At 52.9% G+C, this 22,005-nt stretch overlaps 6 protein-coding genes across 6 annotated transcripts; 4 read left to right on the top strand and 2 right to left on the bottom strand.

The window, feature by feature from the left end:
• Positions 1-690: 690 nt before the first annotated feature.
• On the top strand, positions 691-1,131 carry CTAM01_01296 (uncharacterized protein; the record flags this gene model as incomplete). Its single annotated transcript, XM_060517338.1, has 2 exons — positions 691-735; positions 811-1,131. Coding segments are annotated over 2 exons (366 nt in total), but the record flags the coding sequence as incomplete, so codon positions are not given.
• Positions 1,132-4,599: 3,468 nt separating this feature from the next.
• CTAM01_01295 (Tim10/DDP family zinc finger) lies at positions 4,600-5,137 on the bottom strand (the record flags this gene model as incomplete). Its single annotated transcript, XM_060517337.1, has 2 exons — positions 4,600-4,786; positions 4,941-5,137. Coding segments are annotated over 2 exons (384 nt in total), but the record flags the coding sequence as incomplete, so codon positions are not given.
• A 253-nt stretch (positions 5,138-5,390) lies between these two features.
• Positions 5,391-7,810, top strand: CTAM01_01294 (lysyl-tRNA synthetase; the record flags this gene model as incomplete). The annotated part of the gene is made up of 4 exons (XM_060517336.1): positions 5,391-5,507; positions 5,738-6,116; positions 6,230-6,406; positions 6,498-7,810. Coding segments are annotated over 4 exons (1,986 nt in total), but the record flags the coding sequence as incomplete, so codon positions are not given.
• A 913-nt stretch (positions 7,811-8,723) lies between these two features.
• On the bottom strand, positions 8,724-10,978 carry CTAM01_01293 (uncharacterized protein; the record flags this gene model as incomplete). The annotated part of the gene is made up of 3 exons (XM_060517335.1): positions 8,724-10,000; positions 10,053-10,476; positions 10,529-10,978. 3 exons carry the CDS (start codon positions 10,976-10,978, stop codon positions 8,724-8,726), a joined length of 2,151 nt encoding a protein of 716 aa, XP_060387796.1.
• A 5,276-nt stretch (positions 10,979-16,254) lies between these two features.
• On the top strand, positions 16,255-16,700 carry CTAM01_01292 (uncharacterized protein; the record flags this gene model as incomplete). Its single annotated transcript, XM_060517334.1, has 2 exons — positions 16,255-16,551; positions 16,617-16,700. 2 exons carry the CDS (start codon positions 16,255-16,257, stop codon positions 16,698-16,700), a joined length of 381 nt encoding a protein of 126 aa, XP_060387795.1.
• A 3,079-nt stretch (positions 16,701-19,779) lies between these two features.
• On the top strand, positions 19,780-20,253 carry CTAM01_01291 (uncharacterized protein; the record flags this gene model as incomplete). Its single annotated transcript, XM_060517333.1, has 1 exon — positions 19,780-20,253. The coding sequence occupies one exon, from the start codon at positions 19,780-19,782 to the stop codon at positions 20,251-20,253; it is 474 nt and encodes a 157-aa protein (XP_060387794.1).
• Positions 20,254-22,005: the final 1,752 nt, after the last annotated feature.

Genomic DNA, 22,005 nt, shown 5'->3' with positions numbered 1-22,005 from the left:
ATTCGGAGTGTGTGATCTGTGGTCGTCATGATGGAGACAGTGTTGGTTGGATATCCGATCGAAAATATGAGATGAGGCCTGGCTCACAGCCACATTCTTGCCAACCTTTTTTTCTTCTTCCCCTTGTTCTACTTCTAGTCCTTGACGCAAGACGCAAGACTGATCACCACTGGTCCTACCGTCCTAGATCATTCCCGGCCTCGAGACTGCCCAGCCGGACCACGCCGTGACTTCCTCAGGCGGGTGATAGGCTCATCTGCGAACCATCCCAGACGCCAGGCGCGCTTCTTTCCTGCTTAGGTAGCACCTACCTGCTTTAGTCTCAACCTTCTAAGCTCAAGGTAGGTGCTGATTTCCCGGCGTTCCGTTGTCAAAGGGCTGAAGGGAAAGCGGCTGACGGCTCATGCCAGCTTTGCGACCAAAATAACATCACACATGTCGATCGTGCATATGGCTGATTTGGCTTTCTATTTTGCTGCCTCCATCACGTTGTTTTGTTTTGTTTTGCTTTGCTTTCATCTCACTCCGATTCCTGGCCCGTAGGCCGTAGGTATCCCGAACCAACCATCCAAGCTTACGGCATCTTCCGCTATAGATTCCCCGTTACGAAGTTTCAAAAAGCAATAATTCTCTGCAAAGCACTAAATAAGCGAAGACAGAGTACGCGTCTCTTTGGCTTTCGCTACAGATGCCAATACAGTTCACCGGTATCCGTACCTACCTTTCTATTCACAGATACGCATACCAACATGGACATGCAATCTCTATGCGGATAATCGTCTCTTTGGATTGGAACGAGGCCTTTCCAAGAAGGACCGGATAGGCTCGCTTCTATCCATACCTGTACTCCGTACCAGCTGCCCCCATTCCCGGCGCCGCCAAGTCTTCAAGACGTGCTACGTCAGTTCGACCCAATTCAAAGACCGTCATCTCCACGACCCGTCCACCATGCCACCGTTGCACTCCCGCACTCGCTACATCCCTCCCACCCTCCTCAATGCCGCCCATGCCCACGCCCACGCCCTCATCTCTGGACCCACGGCCTCCGATCCCAGAACCCCACTGGAACCCGTCCGCGAGCGCCGCCCCGAGATATGTGCCATGATTACCTACGCACCCTCGCATAGGTAGAGGATGACGATCGGCCTTGTGCAGTATTACGGATAATAATGCAGTGACGACAGGTTCGGCTGACACACAAGAAAAGCCGCTAAGCCACACCGGCAACTTCATCGCGACACCACGGTTTGAGGCTCAGTCAAACTGAACCACCATCGCGAAGACATTCTCTCACACTTAGACTGATACGCACAAACTTTCTCCAGACTCAACTGAGAACGGGAATTCTGTCAACGTCTCGTCCGCTCAACCCTTCCTTGCCTTACGACCCCTCATGCACCTCTTATCTTTGCTGACGTCCTCCCGTCAATGCGTACGAAACAAGCTCCATGCTGGCTGAGCCGCGCAGCACACACATACTGCCAGGCCTGCCAACTCTCTCGTCTTCGTCCGAATTGTTGAAACAGCATCCCTCTCCTCCTTTCCCTTCAAAACCCTGAGTTTGCTCAACTTTTTCAAGGGCGGCATAGCACGGCCAATGCTTGGCTTGGTCATTCCCGCCGGAGCCCGTTCATCGCCTGTTCGTCAACTCACCCTGTCGCAGATCTAAACGAGTCAACAGAGCCCCAAGCTCTCGGGTATGAGTTACTCGACAGAGTGAGGATTTACATCACCCTCCATGCCAGCTGGTGGTGGTGCTCGCGGTAGATCAACCGGCATTGCTTCCCCGGCCACCATCGTTAACGCAGCCGCGGTCTTCCTCATGGAGAGCACTTTGCATCCCAATAATGACATTCTATTTTCTGCGTCTTTCTTCTGCAAGGTGCCAACCAGACTTCAAAAGTCTAGACCTGACCGACTTTTCGAACGAATTTGATGATTGGCTTGGGGGCGAGAAAGGCCCAGTTGACAATCTCGCCTATTGGATTCCTCCGACCAACCTTTACGGGACGGGGGAGTCTCGTTCAATTTCTCGATTCTATGTTTAACACATCCCGGAAAGAGCCCCGTTTCTTCGGTTTTCGTATACATTACGAAAGGAGTCCTTCATTTTGTTATGTTCAACACCCTCTGGTTTCTGGGGTAACATGGAAAGGCGGTCGACAACTCAACACGTCCACGCATTTCACAGCAATCCATCGCCCACTGCTTAAAATTCATTGTGATACCCTGGTGGCAGAGAGTCATGTACGAATGCACAAAACCACGACTGAGCTACCGCGGCGTCTGTGGTATCAGAGAAAGGCTCTTGCTTCGCTGCAGCGAAGCACGTGGCCCTGGTTGAGCACGATTGCCCTCTATGGGTACTCTGTACGAAGTACACCAATTTTCTTAAATTCTTCGGATGATTTGTTTAGCTTTCTCGAGGTCATCGTTGCCGACCAAGTTGACCGATATTACTCTATCTGTCTAACGCTGATTAATTGAAGTCTATCAATTGGGGCTCGACGAACCACAGACACAGAGCACGTAGCTACATATTCCCGGCTTATTCGAGGCAAACCGACAACGACTCGTGCCGGCTGCCTCTTGGCTCTAGCTCTTGTCCATTTTCCTCCAAATGAGGCTGTCCGGATGGCCATCCTGTTCCCCACCCCTCGTCATCAGAACCCTGGGCCGTCGTCCACGAAGAACCATCGCGACATCACGTGGGAACCGGCGGGCAATCCCAGATCTGGCGGGCTCTTTTCCTTCCCCAAATCCACTCCCGGTCCACGTGCGAAAAGATAGTCCGCGCAGAAACTACTCCGTACGGATAATACCAGTGAACCGCTCTAGCACTTCACGCAAGATATTCTGAAACTTACCGGGTTTACCTTACGCCGTATGGCCCTCGGAGGTTGAACCTTAAGAGCCGAGCATGTACCGACGCTTGGCTCCTCGGCGCCGAGCTCCCTCAGAAAACCGTCGTCGCGAATCCACATGCTTTAGTAAGGCAAGGCAGATTTTTGAGAATCGACTTGAGGTTGAGTAGTTGAGGTTTCTACGGGTACCTTGAAGGCCAAGACCGAATCCCGATGGTAATTCGGCTCCGAATTGCCGGTGACGACGACGACGACGACGGCCACGCGTTTTTGGACGTTTTCTGGAAAGCTCCCTGACTAAAAAGGGAATTTGTTGTCGCTCCGTTATGGCTAGGGAAGGTTTGACTAAGATGGCTCCAAGAATGGGCTCCCGAGTTCCCAACCACCTGGTGACATGTTACTGCGATTCGCCTAAAAGGGAGGACGGGGCCCGCGGGTCTTTTTGTTTGATTGTCCTCTGGTGCATTGGCTTCTTTTGCCATATTTGCCGTTGCTGGCCTATCAGAGCACTTGATTTTGAGGCTTCGTGATTTGGGAGACTGTTTTGAAGTTTGGTCACTTGAGAGTGAGCTGATATCTTTTATCATGAAAATATAGGTCGGCCATCTGCATAGCTTGCCTTTGCGCAGTTTGATGTACAGGCATCAGTTACTTGAAGAATATGAAAGTATTGACGCCAGGTGCGGGTACTCTTGCCATCGAGTTCTTATAACTTCGCAATGGTATCTTACACTAGATGTCGCTCTGTGAAAAGTTAACACCATTACATGCTGGACGTCCCGGAACTGAGAATCATGTCAAGAGCCTTGTTGCTAGATCGCAGCTTCGTCCAGTGCAATGAACCAAAGTTGATACACTATGTTTGTCAACTCAACTTGGGTTGCATTCGTACTCAAATGATCTCATACAGAACGACGTCTGGATCGGACTGAAGTATTTCAAAACAGATGGACACAGAGATCTCTACTACTTTGCGGACTTTTGGTCATTAAAGACAAGATCCTGGGTGGACTATGAATCAGAGACATGCCTTCCTGATGGTTGTGGCAGCGGCCTCAGATCTCAAGTTGAAGGTCATGAGTACACAACACCCTAATCCGTATGACAATCTTCTTATAACCTCCAATTCCTCAGCTGCATCGAATTTGCCTACCAAGAACTTCACCGTGGAGAGCATGCGTCACGCTAACTAACGATTAGATAACGAGATGCCGCCTACAGGACGTGAGCAATAAGTGTTGAGTTTACTAGATAGCTAACTCTTAAATAGCTACCCGGACAGAAAGCCCATTATCATATGGCTTCTGTATCACTCGATGACGTGAACCGGGAATTTTATCATCCACTTGTCAGGGTACATAGATAAAGCCTGAAAGTTGTGAGGGTAGTTCTTCTCATTGACAGGACTTGTTTCCAGTCCCCCTTTGTATTATACACGAAGCCCCCGGTTGCGAGGTGTTGCTTCAAAAGTACATCCGAATAGGTCACGTCTTCCCAAGCTTTGCCCAAGCTTGTGACGCGATGTTCCCACTCCACGTCCCCGTCCCCATCTCATCCTGAGATGTTGTTGCGTCATGGCATATGCTACAAAGAGCAAAAAGGCAGCCTCCGCGAGGCCGCCCTTGCTCTGTCGATGCTCTTTCTCTCTGTCTCTCCTCTATCGTGATTCTTCAGTCGCAGGACCCATCATGACTGGCGCTCATTCGTGTACACTCCATTTCGTTTTGACAGAAACTTAGAACATGCCACCACCCATACCGCCGCCGCCTCTCTTCTGGCTCTCGTTCTGCATCACCTCGGAGGCCTTCATGTGCGCCTCAAAGAACTTTGCGGCGCAGCGGTCGAGGCAGACGGACTCGCCCTTGTTGAGGTCGCCCTCGCGGTAGTCGGGGAGGCACTTGGTTTGGCAGATCTTGGTCAGGCTATGACGCGCATGTTAGCCACAGTTGTTTCGACGAGATCCTTCTTCCTCCCACGTTTTATCCTCTATGCATCCGCTTCGCTTCGAGGTTTTAAAAGGCTTGAATGCTTCGAGAGGGAGTTCCCTAGGAAAGGGTGTTGTCGATGGCGACGTACCGGTTGTGCATATCAGCCAGCAGACGCATCTCCTGCTCAGCCATGGCGATCTTCTCGTCCGAAGACAGCTTGGGGCGGCCCATTCCGAAGAAAGACATATTTGCGGTTTGTGGTTCTGGAGTTTCTAATAAATTGGGAAGAGCGAAGTGATGATGAATCAGTAGCGAGGTTCGTGGGATGCGACTGAAGCGATTATTGACTTGCGGACAGCTTTGGTTGCTTGACGTCGCAGAGTCGAGATTTTACGAAGCTCCTTTGCCTTATCTTATCGTCCGTCAGCTACCTACCCAGATGCGCGCCTGGGGCAATTCAGCTTGTCCTGTCTGCTGCGTGAGGTACGCAAGAGTCGGCCCCCGCTTTGAAGCTCCCTTGTCCAATCGCCGCTGCTGGGTTGGGAACCCTCTTCCCGGGCCGGCTTATTCCGTACGGCTTTATCGATAACGTCAAAGACCCGTTTCTGGCCACGATAAAAACGCGCTGTCGCAAAATTTCTGTACCAAAGGTGATCCTAAAACTATCTTTTGGCCACACCAAGAAGAGCCAGAATCTTCTTGGGCGACTATGGTGGTAAGTCTTGAGCTCCGCTCTTCCATTTTCTCTCCCTCTATCCTACCTTTAATATGATGATTGCAAGCAATTCAGAACCGCTGCGACTTACACAGCTCTTTTGTTGTGGTTGATTTAAACCGCCTATTATCTGACATCCTTCACTGTTTCCAACCTTATTAGCAGTCCATTGGTCTTGTAAGAACCACGAAGCTAACAGGAAGTAATCAGACGCGATGACTTTAATTCAGAGTCTACGGCTTTTGCGGCCGGCAACACGCACACCACAAGTTGCCAGACTAGCCCAGTCCTTCCACGTCGGTCGACCAAGTGGCGCCAGCGTCCAGGATGGGCCCGGAGGGAAGAGGCAGAAGAAGGATAGGGTAGCAAAGGGGACGGAGCAGCAGGGTCAGCAGGACACGCCAGCACAGAGTGAAGCGGTTAGGATATCAGAGTTCAAAAAGATGCGCCTCCAGGCGCTGGAGGAAGTGCGCGAAAAGGGCGTGATTAAGGAGACGCATCCGCGACTGGTCCATCGCAAGAAGCCCATGTCGGTCCCGGCCTTTAGGAAGGTTTGGGAGAAGAAGGAGCTGAGTGACCCTGGCAACGCCGAGGTCGTCACCCTGTATGGTACGCAGAATGAAATACAAGTCGTCGTTCCACAAGAGCAGCAGCAGTCGCCGCAGCAGCTTGTGGCCGGCGGCGTCCCTAACCACCATCGGCCCTTCGCTGACAGGCCACAGGCCGCGTCCAATCCGTTCGTCTCCACGGGAACAAGCTCGTCTTCGTCACTATTGTCAATGAGTTCGAGAAGATCCAGGGCATGATCAATTATCGTAATCTCGGCGCCCACTCGCCTGACATGAACATTGATACCTTTAAGCTCTTTGCCCGGCTGATCGAGAAGGGCGACCACATCTGTAAGCCCATCATTTACTGCTGCTGCTGCTGCTGCTCCTGGCTGCTCTCTTTGAGTTGGGTGACATGATGCTAAGACTACAACCCCCTCAGCCATCACCGGCCGGCCCACGCGCACAAGCACCGGCGAGCTCACGCTTCAAGCCGTTGTGCTTCCGGAGCTGCTGTCCCCCGCGATGGAGCAGATCCCCCAGACCCTGACGGACCCAGCGACCAAGGCCGCGAAGCGTCATGTCGACATGATGGTCAACCCCGAAGTCGCCGACGTCTTGCGCATGCGCTCCCACATCACAAAGTACATGCGCGATTACTTTCACGACAAATCCTTCCTCGAGTTCCAGACGCCCATCCTCGCCGAGAACGCTGGCGGCGCCGTCGCCCGCTCCTTCACCACCCAGGCCACAGAGTTCCCTTCCAAGGAGCTTTCCCTGCGCATCGCCCCGGAGCTCTGGCTCAAACGCCTCGTCGTCGGCGGCGTCCACAAGGTCTTTGAGATCGGCCCGGCCTTCCGCAACGAAGGCATCGACGGCACGCACAACCCAGAGTTCACAATGTGCGAGTTCTACAGCGCCTACACCAACCTCCCCGAGCTCATCGACCGCACCGAGGAGCTTCTCTCCGGCCTGGCCACACATTGCCAGGAGCTCATCGATACCAAACTTACCTCCCTCCAGCCCGTCGACCTCTCCAAGTTTGCCCGCCCCTTCCGCCAGCTCGAGTTCATCCCGGCCCTCGAGGAGGCCCTCGGCTTCCGCTTCCCAAAACTGACCGGTAAAGACGCCTACTCGGAGCTCGTCGCCGTGCTGGCCCTCAGCAAGATCGAGGTGCCCGGCGGCGTCCCGCCCACCATGCCCAAGCTCCTCGACCGCCTGGCGGCCATCTACCTCGAGCCCAAATCCTTCGAGGGCCCCCTCTTCATCACGCACCACCCGACCTGCATGTCCCCGCTCGCAAAGAGCTTCGTCTGCCCCAAGACGCTGCAGCTCGTGTCGGCGCGGACGGAGCTCTTCGTCAACGGCCGCGAGCTGGCCAACATGTACGAGGAGGAGAACGACCCGGCCGCGCAGGCGCGCAAGCTCGCCGAGCACCGCTTCTTCGGCACCGGCAAGGACGCCGCGCCGCTCGAGGCGGACGACCCGCACCCGCTCAGGGACGCGCCGCTCGACAAGAGCTATATCCGGGCGCTCGAGGCTGGGTTGCCGCCGACGGGTGGCTGGGGGTGTGGTGTGGAGAGGCTTGTCATGTTGTTCTCTGGCGCCAGCCGGATCAGCGATTGTTTGAGTTTTGGCACGTTGAGGAACGTGGTTGGGTTGTCGACTGAGGGGCCGCAGAATCAGTCTGAGGCGGGTTCTTCTACCCAGGCTGAGGAGTCTACATCTAACCAGTCGGGGGAGTCTCCTTCCTGAGCGGTATTCCCCATCTCATCTTGAACCCCCTTTTTTTCCCCAGCCAAAGCCGTTGTTTGCATTGGCCTTGTAATGTTAGATGGAGTTGGGACGCATGGGCAGCGTGTAATCATTTTGTACAACATCAGAGACTCAGAGATGTATCACATTGTAGAACAAGATCTGGTGCGGCATCATACAGAGAACCGAGTGCTTTATTCACGTGAGAGGCAACAGAGCATACCACAGAGACACCAGAGTGAGAATGGCTATAGCTTCTATGGACTATTATGCTAGCCCTGCCTATTCCTTGAGAATCTTATTATGGGATCTGGCTGCAATGCCGAATGAGGGAAATCTGAAAGAGCAAAACCAATCGAGCCAAATGAGAAGAATCAAGCCAGCCAATTATCATACAATTATCCCTTTCTCTCATTTGCCATAATCGTGCGTATGGAGAGGGTCGTCTGTTCTTTTACCTCTACCCTGGAGGTGTATGGGCCTGACTTTGCGACAGACAGCGGCCATCGCCGTCTGATGCAGTATCGTAAAGCAATGCGAAACCGCCAGCTTCTTCTCTGTCCATCTTGTTGTGTTTTCAATGGGCAGCGCTCAATGCCGTCTAATAGTGTATGACGAGGAAACGTAAAAGCTTGTTTCTTTCCAATCCATCTTGCACAGTGCAGTATCTTCCACTTTCCAAATCCAATATCGTCTCGTCATGTTCCGGAGTGGGAGGAGAGGTCGAAGGGTTTCGGATAGAAGAGGTTTGTCGGAACGTCATCTGTTGCTCTTGATGGGCTGAGGCTGATCGTGCCAGCTCTGCCAATAATGTGATATCTGATAGTAATGCTGTTGATGTATGCATCCAAGGGCTACCTCGACTCTACGGGTGCCTCAAGGATTGTCGTGTCGAGCTCTCGAGGGCTCTCTCTCACCAAAAGCCGGCTGGCTTGGGAGGTTCGTGGCCAGCTGTCATTGCCGCCGCCTGCTGCTCGGCCAAGCCGGAATCCCTGTAGTAGTTCTTCCACATGACGTATTCCCAGGACTGCTTGCGAAGCATGCCCTGGTTGGCGACTCTCATCTCCGTATACGGAGTCTGTTTGGTCATGGTTGGGTGATCATTGAAGATCCCAGCCTTCCACCAGCCCGCCTCCTCGGCATCGTACATCGCAGCCTGTCCCGCAGCATTGAGAATATCAAAGTTTCTGCGTTCGCCGATAAGAACTTGAACCTTGGGCAGGCTTCGGTGCTGGAGAACGGCCTCTTCACGATGAGTTCCATTGATCGTCTCTCCTTTGATGAAGGGATTGCGTCGAGGAGGGGCCGATACGCTCTGCATCTCATCGTCACTGAGATCTGTCTTGTCCTCAATATCGTTGGGCGAGTAGAGAAATCGGTTGAGCATTGTTCTCTTGTCATGAAGGCGATGGTGGCTCTCTCCATTGAGCTCACCCCGAAGGTCGCAGATGCGGCAGACACGATGATCGGCTGCGCGAGACTTCATCTCCTCACGGAAGAGAATCGCGAGCATCTCGCAACCACATTGGCAGCATTCGTACTGCTCGTTGTAATAAGATGCTCGCTTATGCTTCAGCATCGTCTTGCACCCCTTCGTTCCCTGGAGCATACTGAGGAGAACTTGATCCTCGAGCATAAGAAGGCCAGGGTTGCGGAATTGACCCTCGGGACTCTGCGTCTCGGTGAGCCAGTCATAGGCGCCAGGAGTCTCCACGGCCTCGAGCCACTTGAACACGTGGTGAAGGAATACCGCGACTTGACCGGGCCTCATCGGCACGAGATCGAGGAACTGGCGGAAAGGCTGTCCTTTGGACACGAGGTCAATGCCCATGGGAACGGCCTTCAGAATGGCCCAGAAGACTGTAATGAGGAGGCTTGTCTCGACGTTGGTCTTCAATGGGTTCCATGAGAGAACGTGGGTGCCAGTGCGGTTGTGGGCCGGCTCGGTGTAAGAACGAGGGTAGAACTGAAGCTTTCTCAGCTTCTTACCAGTCTTCTTGGCGCGTCGGAAGGCGATGTCGAGGATTGGATTGATGTCCGCGACATGAAGAAGCTCGCACTTGTCGATTCCCAGAATCTCGAGCGCAGGGCAAGCCGAAAGGATCAGCTCAAGAATGCGGAGGTCCATCATGGGGACTTCATGCAGCTGCAGAGAGGTGAGTGCTCCTCCGTACTGGGACAGAGACCGTACTATTGTTTTGTTAGCTATGTGTATACCATGTCAATTCTTCGGAGGACTTACGCATGGGAATGTTGTAGCTCATCTCAGCCAAGTAGATGTTGCCGCGCTTGTCCGCATCCTCGGCGATAGGAGCCAAGCCCATCTTCTCATGACCACGCCTCCAAGCAGTCTCAATCTCAGTGAGCTTTTGCTCATCGCGGTGAAAGCGAGCAAAGTCCTCGATGAGGCTGGAATTGTCCTCACAGAGTGTTTCCGAAATAGCTCGCAAGTGATCGCGGTTCTGGGGGCTAGACCAAAAGGCGGGAGCATCCTTGATGTGATACTTAGCATACGGGTTAGTATCGAGGGCTCTGCCGCGAACGAAGAGATTACGGCCGATGCCACGGATGTCAATGTTGGCGCGCCAGTCATCATCCATGCGAGCCAATTGCTCCGGAAGCCAGTCGCAGTCCCGATACTCGCCCGCAGGGAGGTCGAATTTGGACTATGACAGTGTTAGCTTCAGTTTAACATAAACTTTTGGAATGGTGACTTACCACATGAATCGCAACGGCTTCGTAGCAGCCCATCGAAGCTGATGCCAACTTACCAACGGCTGCAGTGTCGATGAGCCACAAGTGGGCGATGATCTCGTGCCCAACAGGCACCACCTTCAACAGCGTTTCCAGAGTAACGTTGGTCTGGTTCGCCTTGAGGTTCTTGACCTTGCTGGAATCTGCTCTGGAATTCGAGTTGCCAGAGTCATCCTGACGGACCCCAGCAGTCACGAATTTCTGTCGAAGATTGTCCCAGAATGCAATGTTTGGGGGTGAATCAGCAGGCAAGTCAGGCAAAGAACCATTGGGGCCGACCAGGAGCTTTGTGACGAGCTTGAGTTGGTGCGTTGTTTGCTCCTCCAAAGTCCGGCCGACGACTTCATGAAGTTTGCCGTCGGCGGGAACGGTGAGCTCCATCTTGTAGGTACGGGGAAGCCGGCGAAGGGTCATCTTGTCGTGCTTGGTACCGGTCTCTGGCTACCGAAGGAAGGATATACTTGAGTAGTAGTGTATGCCTTTGTTGGCTCTAATGATCGTAAAAGGCGAGAGCAGAGGAATGATAGTACTGAAGGGCAAGAAAACCAATTACCAATAACTTAGGGGTTGTAGGGAGGAGTGGCAATTGGGACAATGCTAGTGAAGCAAAGTCCAAGTTGCTTTTGTCTTCGACTGTGTGTCGGGCAGAAGAAGAAAGAGGTTGGGGGGTGAAGTAGTCGAGAAGGGAGTGGTACTAGGTGTTCTCATAGAAGAAAATTGAGGACTGAAAGGTTGTGTAAAGTTGAGGGTGACAGAGGTAGCTTGTGACCAAAAGGTGTAGTTGATCCAAGTGGAAGTGGAAGTGTGAGTGGAAGTGGCCCAGAAAGGAACTGCAAGGTGAAAATACCAAGACCAAAGACTGCACAGCCCAGGAAAGGAAACTCGAGTGGGCTCCTTCCTTTCCCAAATATGACCCCTTTCAGGCTTACTGTGTTGATTTTCAGTCGTACGGTCAGGTGATCGGGGAGAAGTTGTGGGAGTTGCTGGGGAGATGGGATAAGAGATCATTCACCTTGAGGATGGCAGATGGTACGTAAATTGCAGGCAGGTGGCAGAGGTTATGGCTTTCCGAAGTACAAAGAGGCCATCTAGTTGAGTCTAGAGCGGGATATGAGTCGCAAAGACTAATATTGTCATTTGTGAGCTCTATTGGTCTGCCATTTTTGTTCAACTGTGTTCCTCAAGCTCGTTATCGGATTGGAGAGCTGAGAACAACATCACTTGCCCTGTAGGAAGGAGCTGAGGCGTCATATGGAGGAAGGACGAGGCTATGGGTACAACAGTTAGATATGCCATAGATCTGGCTCTGCTGTCCTGGTCAGATTTGTTGCTCTCGACGGTGACAGCCATGATGGTATATGATACGGTAGATGACTTGAGATCTGCTTGTGCGATGGTTCAGTTTGTGTCTGGTATAGGAGACAGGATAGCAATAGTCTGGGAAGGGACTACCCATCCCCCTTTCCCGGTCAGCCAGCTCCATGTGAATCTACGTCAGCTTTCATGGCTCTGTAACCTTGGGGCTTGACATCCACGGTTTTTGTGTCTGTAAGCTTTACGAATCCCATAGGCCTCAAGAGAGTAGGCCTCTCTTCCATCTATAATTAGAAGACACCATGCATGTACCTCTCGAGCTTGTTTGTCACGAGAGAAAGATCACTCAGCCACCCGGCTTCGCCTGGAGACCAGCTTCAGCCACAACGTTTGATATAGCGAAGTTTGATACAGATTGCCTCATCATGCCCAGAGCCTAGGTATCTTGCCTACTCCTTTTCATCTTTGCAGCTATCCCGGAGTGAGTACGGCGGCTGTGCTTCGTAAAAACGGATGCCTCGAGAGACACTCGACCAAATAGTTTGAGGCTCTACCGTGATGTACAGCGAGCCCGCGAACACGCAAGCAACTGACGACTTGACGAGGATAGCGTTCCAGCGAAACAACGCAGTCTACGACGGAAGACCGTAGTCTCATCTAAGCCTTATGGAACCATTCAGCAACTCCCCTCCCCAGAACAGGCGATGGCCTCATTCGAGCACACGCCTCCGAAGGACCAGGACTTCCAGCTCCACACATGGCTGCGATTGAGGAACACCATCACATATCAGCTGTGTCTCATCTGCTTGGTACCCCAGGCCTTCACCCAAGCCGGCTGCTCGAATCACTCGCGCGTGTTTCCTCAGTTTGCGACCTTGAGAAATCGACTGGCAGTAAGAACGACCATGGACACCGACGCCGTGAACAATAGCTGCTAGAAGAACGACCGAAAATCAAAGTAGGCACTGACTTCCACATACTAAGAGGTCTGAGGCCGGTACTCTTTGTGAGATGATCTCACCGTTATACGCCAGGTAGCATATCAAGCTGGATATCGGGCTGAGGCCGACAAGATCAACGACTGCTATCCCACTGGCTGGATATCTTCAGGTGTCTCTTTGCGTCCCTGTCCATTTGAATGGGAACTCAAACTGGATAGATGCATAGAGAAGTGCTTCCCAGTGGTTGCCAATGGCATGATCAACTCCTCGAGTATAGCCATAACACCATATGTGCAGAGAGGCATAAGAGGACACATGCCTACAACGTCTGACACCCAAGATCCCCATCGTTGTCAATCTGCAGACAGGTTGTAATTCATTACTTCATCACGAAGGAAGGGCCAGATTGTATCAAGAGGCACGCTGAGGAACTCTGACTGACTTTACGCAGGCACAAGGTTGTCGTTCTCATGGGCATGCAGGAGGATTGACAGTGAGCTGCATCAGATGTCGTTGACTACGATCACGTGCCCGGCCTCTTTGACCAAACGGGATATTGGTGAGCAATGAGCATTATCAAGTCTCAACTCGAGACTCAAGTTTGAGAAGAGACGCAACAACAAACACAATTTTCAGCCGGGTCGAGACCCCAGGCCTTCCTAGGTACTTTGAAAAGCGATGTGAGACTTGAAGCATGGGAGAGCTGCAAGGAAATCCGCAGAACTTCCCTTGAAAGTCAAACTCGGCCGACACAAAGCCTACAGCATGCAAACATAAAACCTCCCAGGACGAGGGCCCTCAAAAGCCACAAAAGTATCTTACTTGGCAAGTCTGCCTCGAAAAAGTGGCTTGACACTTCACACTTCCTTCATATGCGGTGTGATAAGAGCTGCATCCCTTATTGGAAGTACCGCATGAACCAACGAGCCAGTACATCTCATAGATGACGCCAAAAATGGCCACTAGGCCGGATGGCACGGTTGGATGGATGGCGTCTAAGGGATTCGCGGCACCGGCGGTGACAACGGCAAACGAGACATCGACTGGAGGAAAAAAAAAATGTGGTACGGCTGACGTCGAGAAAGTTGAGCAATGCGACCTGCGCAACCCCCCCTCCGATTTGCTTGATGGCGGGCCACTTGACTCGTCGTGGTGCGAGACATTGGCAATGGTACGCGGGGATCTAGAACGTGGTGAGGGGAGACAAGCCGAGAAGCCAAATGCATCATGTGCATACCAACGGCGGGGCTTGCATGAACGTTTTATTTTGTGTGCCGGGCCTTGCCAGCCCATGGTGTGAAGACAACGAGGGATCAACACATGAATGGTGGTGTACGAGCCACACGACCCCGAGGCGGAGCTGTATCGGAGACCGTCACCGCAAATTCGTTCTGGGCGAGGAGGCCGAGAATCAAGCTCGAAGCGGCCAACGGTAAACTCAGTCGGTCAGCGGGACAAACTCAGAAATGCGGAAAGTCTGGGCATTGATACTCCCTTTTTACCGCCTCATTTATCGCTGACATGGTAAACATTCAGGTCTCGCAAACATCGGATTATTACCCTTTATTCGATGTTGCTGCGCTCAACTGTGGCCGGAACTCTGACTGACGGCAAGCCATCTCAGGTTGGGGAAACGAAGAGATTCGGACATAGCTGCTTTGCTTGACCTGGGTTACCTTGTCAGCAAAAGGCGCGGACTCATCTCAAATGCCTCCTCTGGTTAAACTTGGCGGCCTCATCGCTTTACTACGGTGAAATGCCTGCACTTCTTCGTGTGTCTCAATCTAGCCCCCACCTGCATCAAACGAGAGACGGGTTTGTTTCACCTACGGGCTTCGTGGATCAGCAAGCACCAGCTGAGCTACTGATGGGTGACCGATAATGCGCTTGAGTGGCCGGGTTATTTGCGTTTAAACTGGTGTGCTCAGTAACACCGCGCACACCACAGCTCCAGTACTGGCCCATCTGATCGAGCTCCGACGAACTGTGCAATCGTGGCGACGGGATGCGTGGGCTGAGACGAGAGGGGAGTTGATGTACTCCGGCCGGTCCCGTTTGCAAGGCCCCGTGGGTCCGCAGTCCGGGACAGCGCTGTCAAAGCTGTATCTAATACTCGGGTGATCAACGTCACACGAGTTGAATCGCGGGGATGTATATGGTTATCGAGATTCTTTGTCCCAAACGGGCGAAATGCAAGATCAATGAAGGCGAAGCAAGCAAGCCGGGCGAGCCGGCGAAGTGTGTCCAAATCATTGGCGTACTCTGCTACATCGTTATACCGACGGTGAGATTATTGTAGATTCAGGGAATGCGAGCCGTGGGAGCCGTGTCGCGGTGGTTGCAGTTTTCCGTGCTGTGTCAATGTTTCACTCCACAAAGCCGTTATGAGCTAGACGCCCCCAGGCTGTCTGTCTCAGATGGGAGACGACGGCATGGGCGGCTCATCGAACCAGCGGGATAGGTATGTCATCTAGGTACAAGATATCATGTGCGTGTGCTCGTGAGGATGCCTAGTTCTAGTCATTATGTCCGTATGGCCATAGCCTTCTTTGTACATTTGACGAACTGATAGACACAACGGATTGTATCGTGCTACCTGGCTGCAGCAGTAACGACAGGTTGCAAGATAGCAGATGACGTAAAATGGACGGACCGGGGATGGCATATCGAACGGTCAATGGATCTCCACTGCTTGGAAAGGGAATAAAGTACGATCATGCGCATACGCAAAACAGGCCCCGGGGGGGGGGGGGGGGGGGGGTTTTTGGGGTGCCGGTGGAGGGCTCCCCCCCCCCCCCCACCCCCCCCCCGAGTGGGGAAAGAAAAAAAAAAAAAAAAAGGAAAGGCGGGGGGGGGGTGGGGGGGGGGGGGGGGGGGGGTGATCTATCGGTTGCCGTTGATAGGTCTCTCAGCCACTGCCAACGCAGCCCCGAGTATGGTACATGACAAGAAGACCAAGAATAGGAATGCTGTGACGATGTTGGGTGGCGCTGGGCAGATTTGCCTTGGACAGGTTCGAGGCATGTAGGCGACTACTATGGTGGTGATACTTCAACATTCGGTCAGTACGGAGTTGGTATCGATTACCTACCTACCTAGGTAGCGAAGGTTGCAAAGCAAGGTACCTACTTATCTCTGAGAGCCTTGCCTGAGGTAAGTAGGTACGTTGGAACCAGGGAAAACCTGCTCTGTTCCGTCAGCGTGAACTTGGAAGGCGCCATCTACCTAACCTGAGGTGCTTGGTGCTTGCCTTGGCCTGAAGTTACAAACATGGAACTGGAAGGAACGAGGGTGGGATGATGTTCCTGCTTGCTGACTTCCCGTTCTATTCGATATTCGATGTACCTTACCTACACCACCTAAGGTAAGGTACCTTATGTTTTTTCTTTCCAAGACTTCTTCTGTCTTACGTAACGTTCTTGCCAGCGAAGATGGATGTCAGTCACGATCCTGATTCTTGGCCGAGAACCGACCAGACACTACAACATAATTGACAACTCAAAAGACCCAACCAGATCTGCCGTCTCGGGCCTTCAGCATACAGGCACAGATACATCAATACGTTCCCAAACTACCGACCCGGAGCAATCTGATTCGGCTGCACCCACCCGCGAGATTCCTGGTGCTAGGATTCACGCCAGGCGATCCGATACGATACCAGTCATCATTGACACCGTTCCCAGCCAGGCCACCAGAACCTTTCACCTTCCGTGCCCCTCCGCCTCCGGTCATGTGTATCTGAGACTGCAACCACGGCCCCGTTTTAAACCAGGGCGTTCGGCTGCTCGATGCTGCAGTTCGTCGAGACAGATCAGGGAGATGATGGCGAGGTGGCCTGCGCTCTGCAGCGAGATCGGGGAGATGACGATTTCGCCATCTAAGTCTTTTAGCCAAGCAGGGCTGCATTCGTCTACCCGTACGAAGTACCTACGTGGTCTGATGAACGCATTCGCTGTCTGCCGAAGATTCCAACTGCCAACTCTATTTTACCTCAGTCAAGACAAAGCCTAGAAATGGTAATTTGAAGTGTTATGGGATCCGCGTGAACCTTGCTCGCTATCCTCATCATCGCCCAAAACCCCACTTAGGCGACAAGAAGCGATACCATCGCGGATCTTGAATTCGAGGGGCAACGAACGCCCGGCTCCGAGTCTCCGTCCCACAGCAATGAGCTGTTCTCCGGCTGCCGGGCCTCTCCCTGGAGCCACCGCCAGCATGACTGGTCGCAATGTGGGTCCACATGAAAATCCGCTGCAAATGCGACTTCCCAACCTAGGAAGTAAAATCAAAGCAGAGATAGACCAGGGATTAGCTAACAGGGTTGTGAAGGACAGTTCTGACTGAGGTACGCGCAGCCCGCATTTGACAGGGCTTGGTGGTGGCATCTGACGGCATAAGTCGACATTCATTCGGCTTTCACTTCATGGGCATCCTGGATATCGAATCGCATTCCACGGGTGGCCCCTTCATCCCAAGCCAACCCATCCCATGGAATTCCAAACCGATCAAAAGAGCGGTCGGCCACCTCGAGCAGACGAATTCGGTTGACCTCCCGATGGCCTTCCAACGACATCAGGCATGTCGATCAGCTAGATATTAGGACAAGATCGCGCCGTTCAGGGGCACCGCATAGTGGCCAAGCATGACTCTCCGAATATTAGCCTTTCTGATTTCGGTCTCGTTGTCCGTGACGGACTGACTGTCCGCTGTCGCCCGTCAACCAGCTCGGAACGTCTGTCATGGCTTGCTCAATGTCAGGTACAGATATTGGGGCGCAATCATTCATCACCTAATTTACAAGCTAGGTACGCTTCAGGCGAGAATGGCCAAGTGGTTAAATGGGATCGCGATGGTAGCGCCGCGCTGGAACCCCACGGAGCCAATAGTGGCCGACTCGGACGGCCCAAGGCTCTTTGTTGAAATGAAGGCCGTGTCCGTCAGCAATTTTTAGCTCGGCAGTGGCCGTAATTTGCCGTCCCTGCGCATCTGCATCTGGTCCCCGTCACGGATGGTCACCCAAGCAGCAAGCAATGTCCAAACGATGGCGGGTACTTTGTGCGAATACAAACCTCGCTTCGTTGGGGACATGCTGTGCTGCGTTCGAGGGGTCTGGTCTGGGAATCCGGCGGGCTAGAGTCAGCCGCAAGTCCTCTTGGCAGGTCTAGAGTCTTGATGGACACGCGCCCAAACGGAGCTGTTGATGGAGTGTCGTTTGGCGTTTGGCGTCTGGACTCTGGATTCTGAACTTCCGAAAGACTTGATTGGGGAAGCCGTCGGGTCAGCAATGTGTGCCTATTTCCAGGCCAACAGTCAGGACCGGACGGTGGAGGGGATTTAATGTATCCTGTTCTTACGCTGTGGTCCTGAGAATCTCGAGAGGAAAGAAAAATTCCCGTAAGTGGCCTCTGATCATGAGAGGCAGGGGAACGGCCCCCTACATCCCCGTCAGTCCCTGTCTGTTGACCAAGACTGGGCCTGGCGGCAGCTAGGATTGTTTGGATCAAATATGCGGAATGGGTCCAAGTCAAGGGCCTGTGGATCTCCGATTGATTGGCAGTTGCACAGTGTCGGGCGGCTGTTGTTTCTGATTGTCATGAGAATGGTCTCTTGTCGTCTCCTACAGTGGATCCATCGTGCCGGCCTCAGTCGAGTCTTCTTTGAACGACTTCTCCTTTTCAGGTCTGCTACCGTTACGACGACAGTAACGCGGCGCGCCCCCCAGAAAGGAGAATCCTGTATCCGTACGGTTACTGAGTGACGCCACGCCTTGAGAGTCAAGATACAATACCCATGGACATAAGTCAACTACGAGATACAGATTGGCGCAACCGACGAGTGAACACCAAGACCGCGCTACGGGAGGGAGGCAGAGTCCGAAACATTTGGCTGCTTGCCCTGCATTGTCATGTCCATGAAGCACAAGAAGCACGCCTAGGATAAAAGGAGATAACCTAACGGTGACTGGCAGGACTGGCAGGTTACAGTACGCCTATCCACGGACACTCATGGAAATACATGGCGCCGCCTCTGCACAGTCTCGCAGGGCGCAGGCGCAAAGGCCCTCAGGCTGGCCGCCGCATATCATTGCCCGACCTCACTCGGCTCACAACTTGACGAATGCTGGGCGAACTCTGAATGAGAGTGCGCCATCGAGTCCATTGAAGACGCGACACACTCACACGCAGTACCTCTCACACCCACACCGTTATGCCCCTCCATCAGCGCAGTCAGTTGTCGTGCGACGAGTCCAATGAAGCCTTGGGATAAGGTGCGCAGACTGATCGACACTCCCGCTCTGGATAAATCTTGCTAAGACGGTATCTTGCCTGAGTCACATGGTTTTAAAGAGGATGCAGCTAGCAGGACTAGCGGCACATCTGGATGAGGAAGCGTGAGGTAGCGTACTGGCCCCCCATTTTCTCCATCGTGGCCCTATGGCGTGGTCGTCGTTTTAATAGGGGACCACCTTGACTCCTATTCTTTCCTCTTCCTGTCCCCTCTCAGGCTTCTCCCCTTGCCTGCAAGCCCACACACTCGTTGGCCATGTGGATCTTTGGCCCCAAGGGTTTTCTGCTTTAACGAGGGACCGGCCATGTCTCGCTCCCCTTTGAAAAAATGACCTAACAGGACAAAGGCGCGTGTCGCAAAATAGTGAGGAATTTAGCGTAGACCCTCTCTCCGAAGTTCGAGTCCCGTTTTGCAGCCGTAGTAGGCGAGCGTGGTGGTCCCTCAAAATTGCCAAGTTCCAACGACACACGCAAATCATTCGGGGGTTTCTAGCGATGTGCTATGGAAGGGACTAGTGGACGAGGTTAAAGGAACGGCACTGGGCTGGGCTGAGGGCGCGGAAACGGTGGGAATGAACAGTACAGTTTGAGAAGACGGGAGATTCCCTTCAGAACGGAGGGCGGAATATGAAAGGCGACGGTATGGAAGGCAACCGCTACAGGTTGCCCAGCCATGCCGGCACTTAGCCGCTCGTTCCAACGTTTCCCATGTGTTCGTGTAGGGCAGAGGGAGCCGGCCCATACGGCGAACGAGAACACATCTGGAAGACGGATTACGGAGCGTGAGAACGATCGATCGGATTCATGTGCCTACGGCGAGTATTTGTGCCTTTTAGGTACTGTACCAGGCGAGTATCGGGGAGCCAACCAACCAGTCCTGAAGCTCTCGTCTGGTTCTCATTGCTACCCATCCATTCATTCTCTGAGGTGGTCGTGGGAGGTGCGTTGTGGTTGCAGGGTGGGCACACCTCTACTTTTGGTGGTGTCGCGATTTGCCCTGCAAAAAGCTTGCCTATGCAATGCACGAGAATGGAGCGCATTCAACGGCATCACCCTCGAAAGGGTGGGCGGCCGCAATATGACGTCCGTCATGGGCTTGCTGCAGGACATCACGCGAGTTTTCTGGCTGGATGAGAAGCCATTTTGAAGTGAATCTGTTTTGGAATCGATATGCCACATACGCGTAGGGACTGCTTTTCTTTCTTCCTACTTTCCTGAGAAGCCTCTCGTTTCTATTTTTCACCCCATTTTTGTTGTTTTGTTTCTAAGCAGTGTGTGTGGGAAGTGGTGAGGAACCATGGAAGTTTGGTACTGCGAGCCTGTGGCGCGAGAGCATCGTATCCTTTTCATTCGTTCATGCCAGCCTTCAACATCCCCTCATCCACTTTTCGATCGTCACGGCCTCGAGGTCTGGCCATCGAATGTAACGGTACCCAATACTCCTTGGATACTTGCAATACTTTTAGCACTCTCAGAGAGGGATACGGACGGTGAACCAGAAACGGTCCAGGGAGAAAGTAGCGGTATCAGGAGAAGAGGCCTGGACTGAAGATTACAGTGCGACATGAGTCACCAAGAAGGGAACTTTATTACACACACATCCCGCCGGTGACAGGAGGCTGAGCAAAGCCTCCCAGAGTCAGGCAGTCAGCGCCAGCTGGTTCAACTAATAATATTCCTAGTAGCGAAACTGCGACGTCTGCTTTGCGAGTCTGCGAACTTGTCTGGCCGCCGTCGCGGGCACCCCTTTTTTCTTCGTTTCCCTTTCTAATCCATACCTTATCTGGCTGGATGGAGACAGTCTGTTGGATTCTGTGAAAGGGACCCGGCCGGGTGCTAGGTTCCAGGCCCGGGTTCAGCGCGTATCGAAATCACCCAGCCATCTCGTTATGGTCCACTGTGAATTTTGATAATTTGTTGGTCGCGTACGACAGAACGAGAAAAGGTCTAGAAAGAAAAAACGACTAAAACGGTTGCTGGGCCGTCGGGGTGCGGCGGCGTAAAGAAGGGAGCGGGAGTCTGCGGCGGCTACGATGTTTCAACACCGGTTGGTTTGGTTCTCTTGTTCTCGTTGTTCCCATTCTTTCCAACAACAAAAGATACAACGGAGCCTGTGGTTGAAGGTACGGATACCTTATCCTATACGGATAATAGCGTCGTCGCATCGGAGGGGCAACCGGCGAACGACTTTTCTCTCCTTCTCTCTACATACTACCTTTCTGGGCGCGTTGCTCTGCTGCGTATTAGAGAGAAGAAGCAAAGAAAAAAAGATTCATTCAGAAAAAAAGATTAACAAATGAATTAGGACAGCCACTAACGTCTGGGAATGGCGGCGGAAGTGGGTCATCCATGGCATGTTCCCGGCAAAGCAGCAGGGTCCAGGCAGGGAATGGCGAGGCATGGGCATGGATGTTCATGTACCTCTGTACCGCACCCCTGACGCTGTCCAAGGTGTGGAAAGGCTCGTCCTTGTACCCCCTGTCCGTCTTTTGCATATTGCTCGTCCTGCACTCTCTTGTCTTTCTGGGCCCCCATGTAATAAGTATCTTGTATACCGCAGTACGTATCTAGGCGCGGCGACTGGGTCACGTACTGCTACATGTGAGTCTCTGGCTACTTTGGCTCTTTACACTACCAATACGGTTCTCTCACTCTTCCAGTCTCTCTCTCTCGCCTTGCACACACGATACGACACGAAGCAGCAGAAGAAGAACGCAACACGCAGTTCGATCCCAAGCACATGCAGCTAAAGGTAGGGCAGGGTACCTGAGGTATTCCGTACGGGTCTGGCAATTTCGTCCCACTCGCTTGCGCGCAGCACGGGCCAGCACGCGACGTTCAGTTCGTTCTCCTCTGACTCTCTGGCAACGCAACTGAGAGCGGGAAACACGCCAAAAAA

This window comes from Colletotrichum tamarilloi (assembly GCF_030869305.1).
Source record: "Colletotrichum tamarilloi strain Tom-12 chromosome Unknown Scaffold_3.1, whole genome shotgun sequence".
Classification (NCBI taxonomy): Eukaryota; Fungi; Ascomycota; class Sordariomycetes; order Glomerellales; family Glomerellaceae; genus Colletotrichum; species Colletotrichum tamarilloi.
The sequence above is the reverse complement of the archived record's forward strand: the minus strand, read 5'-3'. Positions and strand labels throughout refer to the sequence as shown.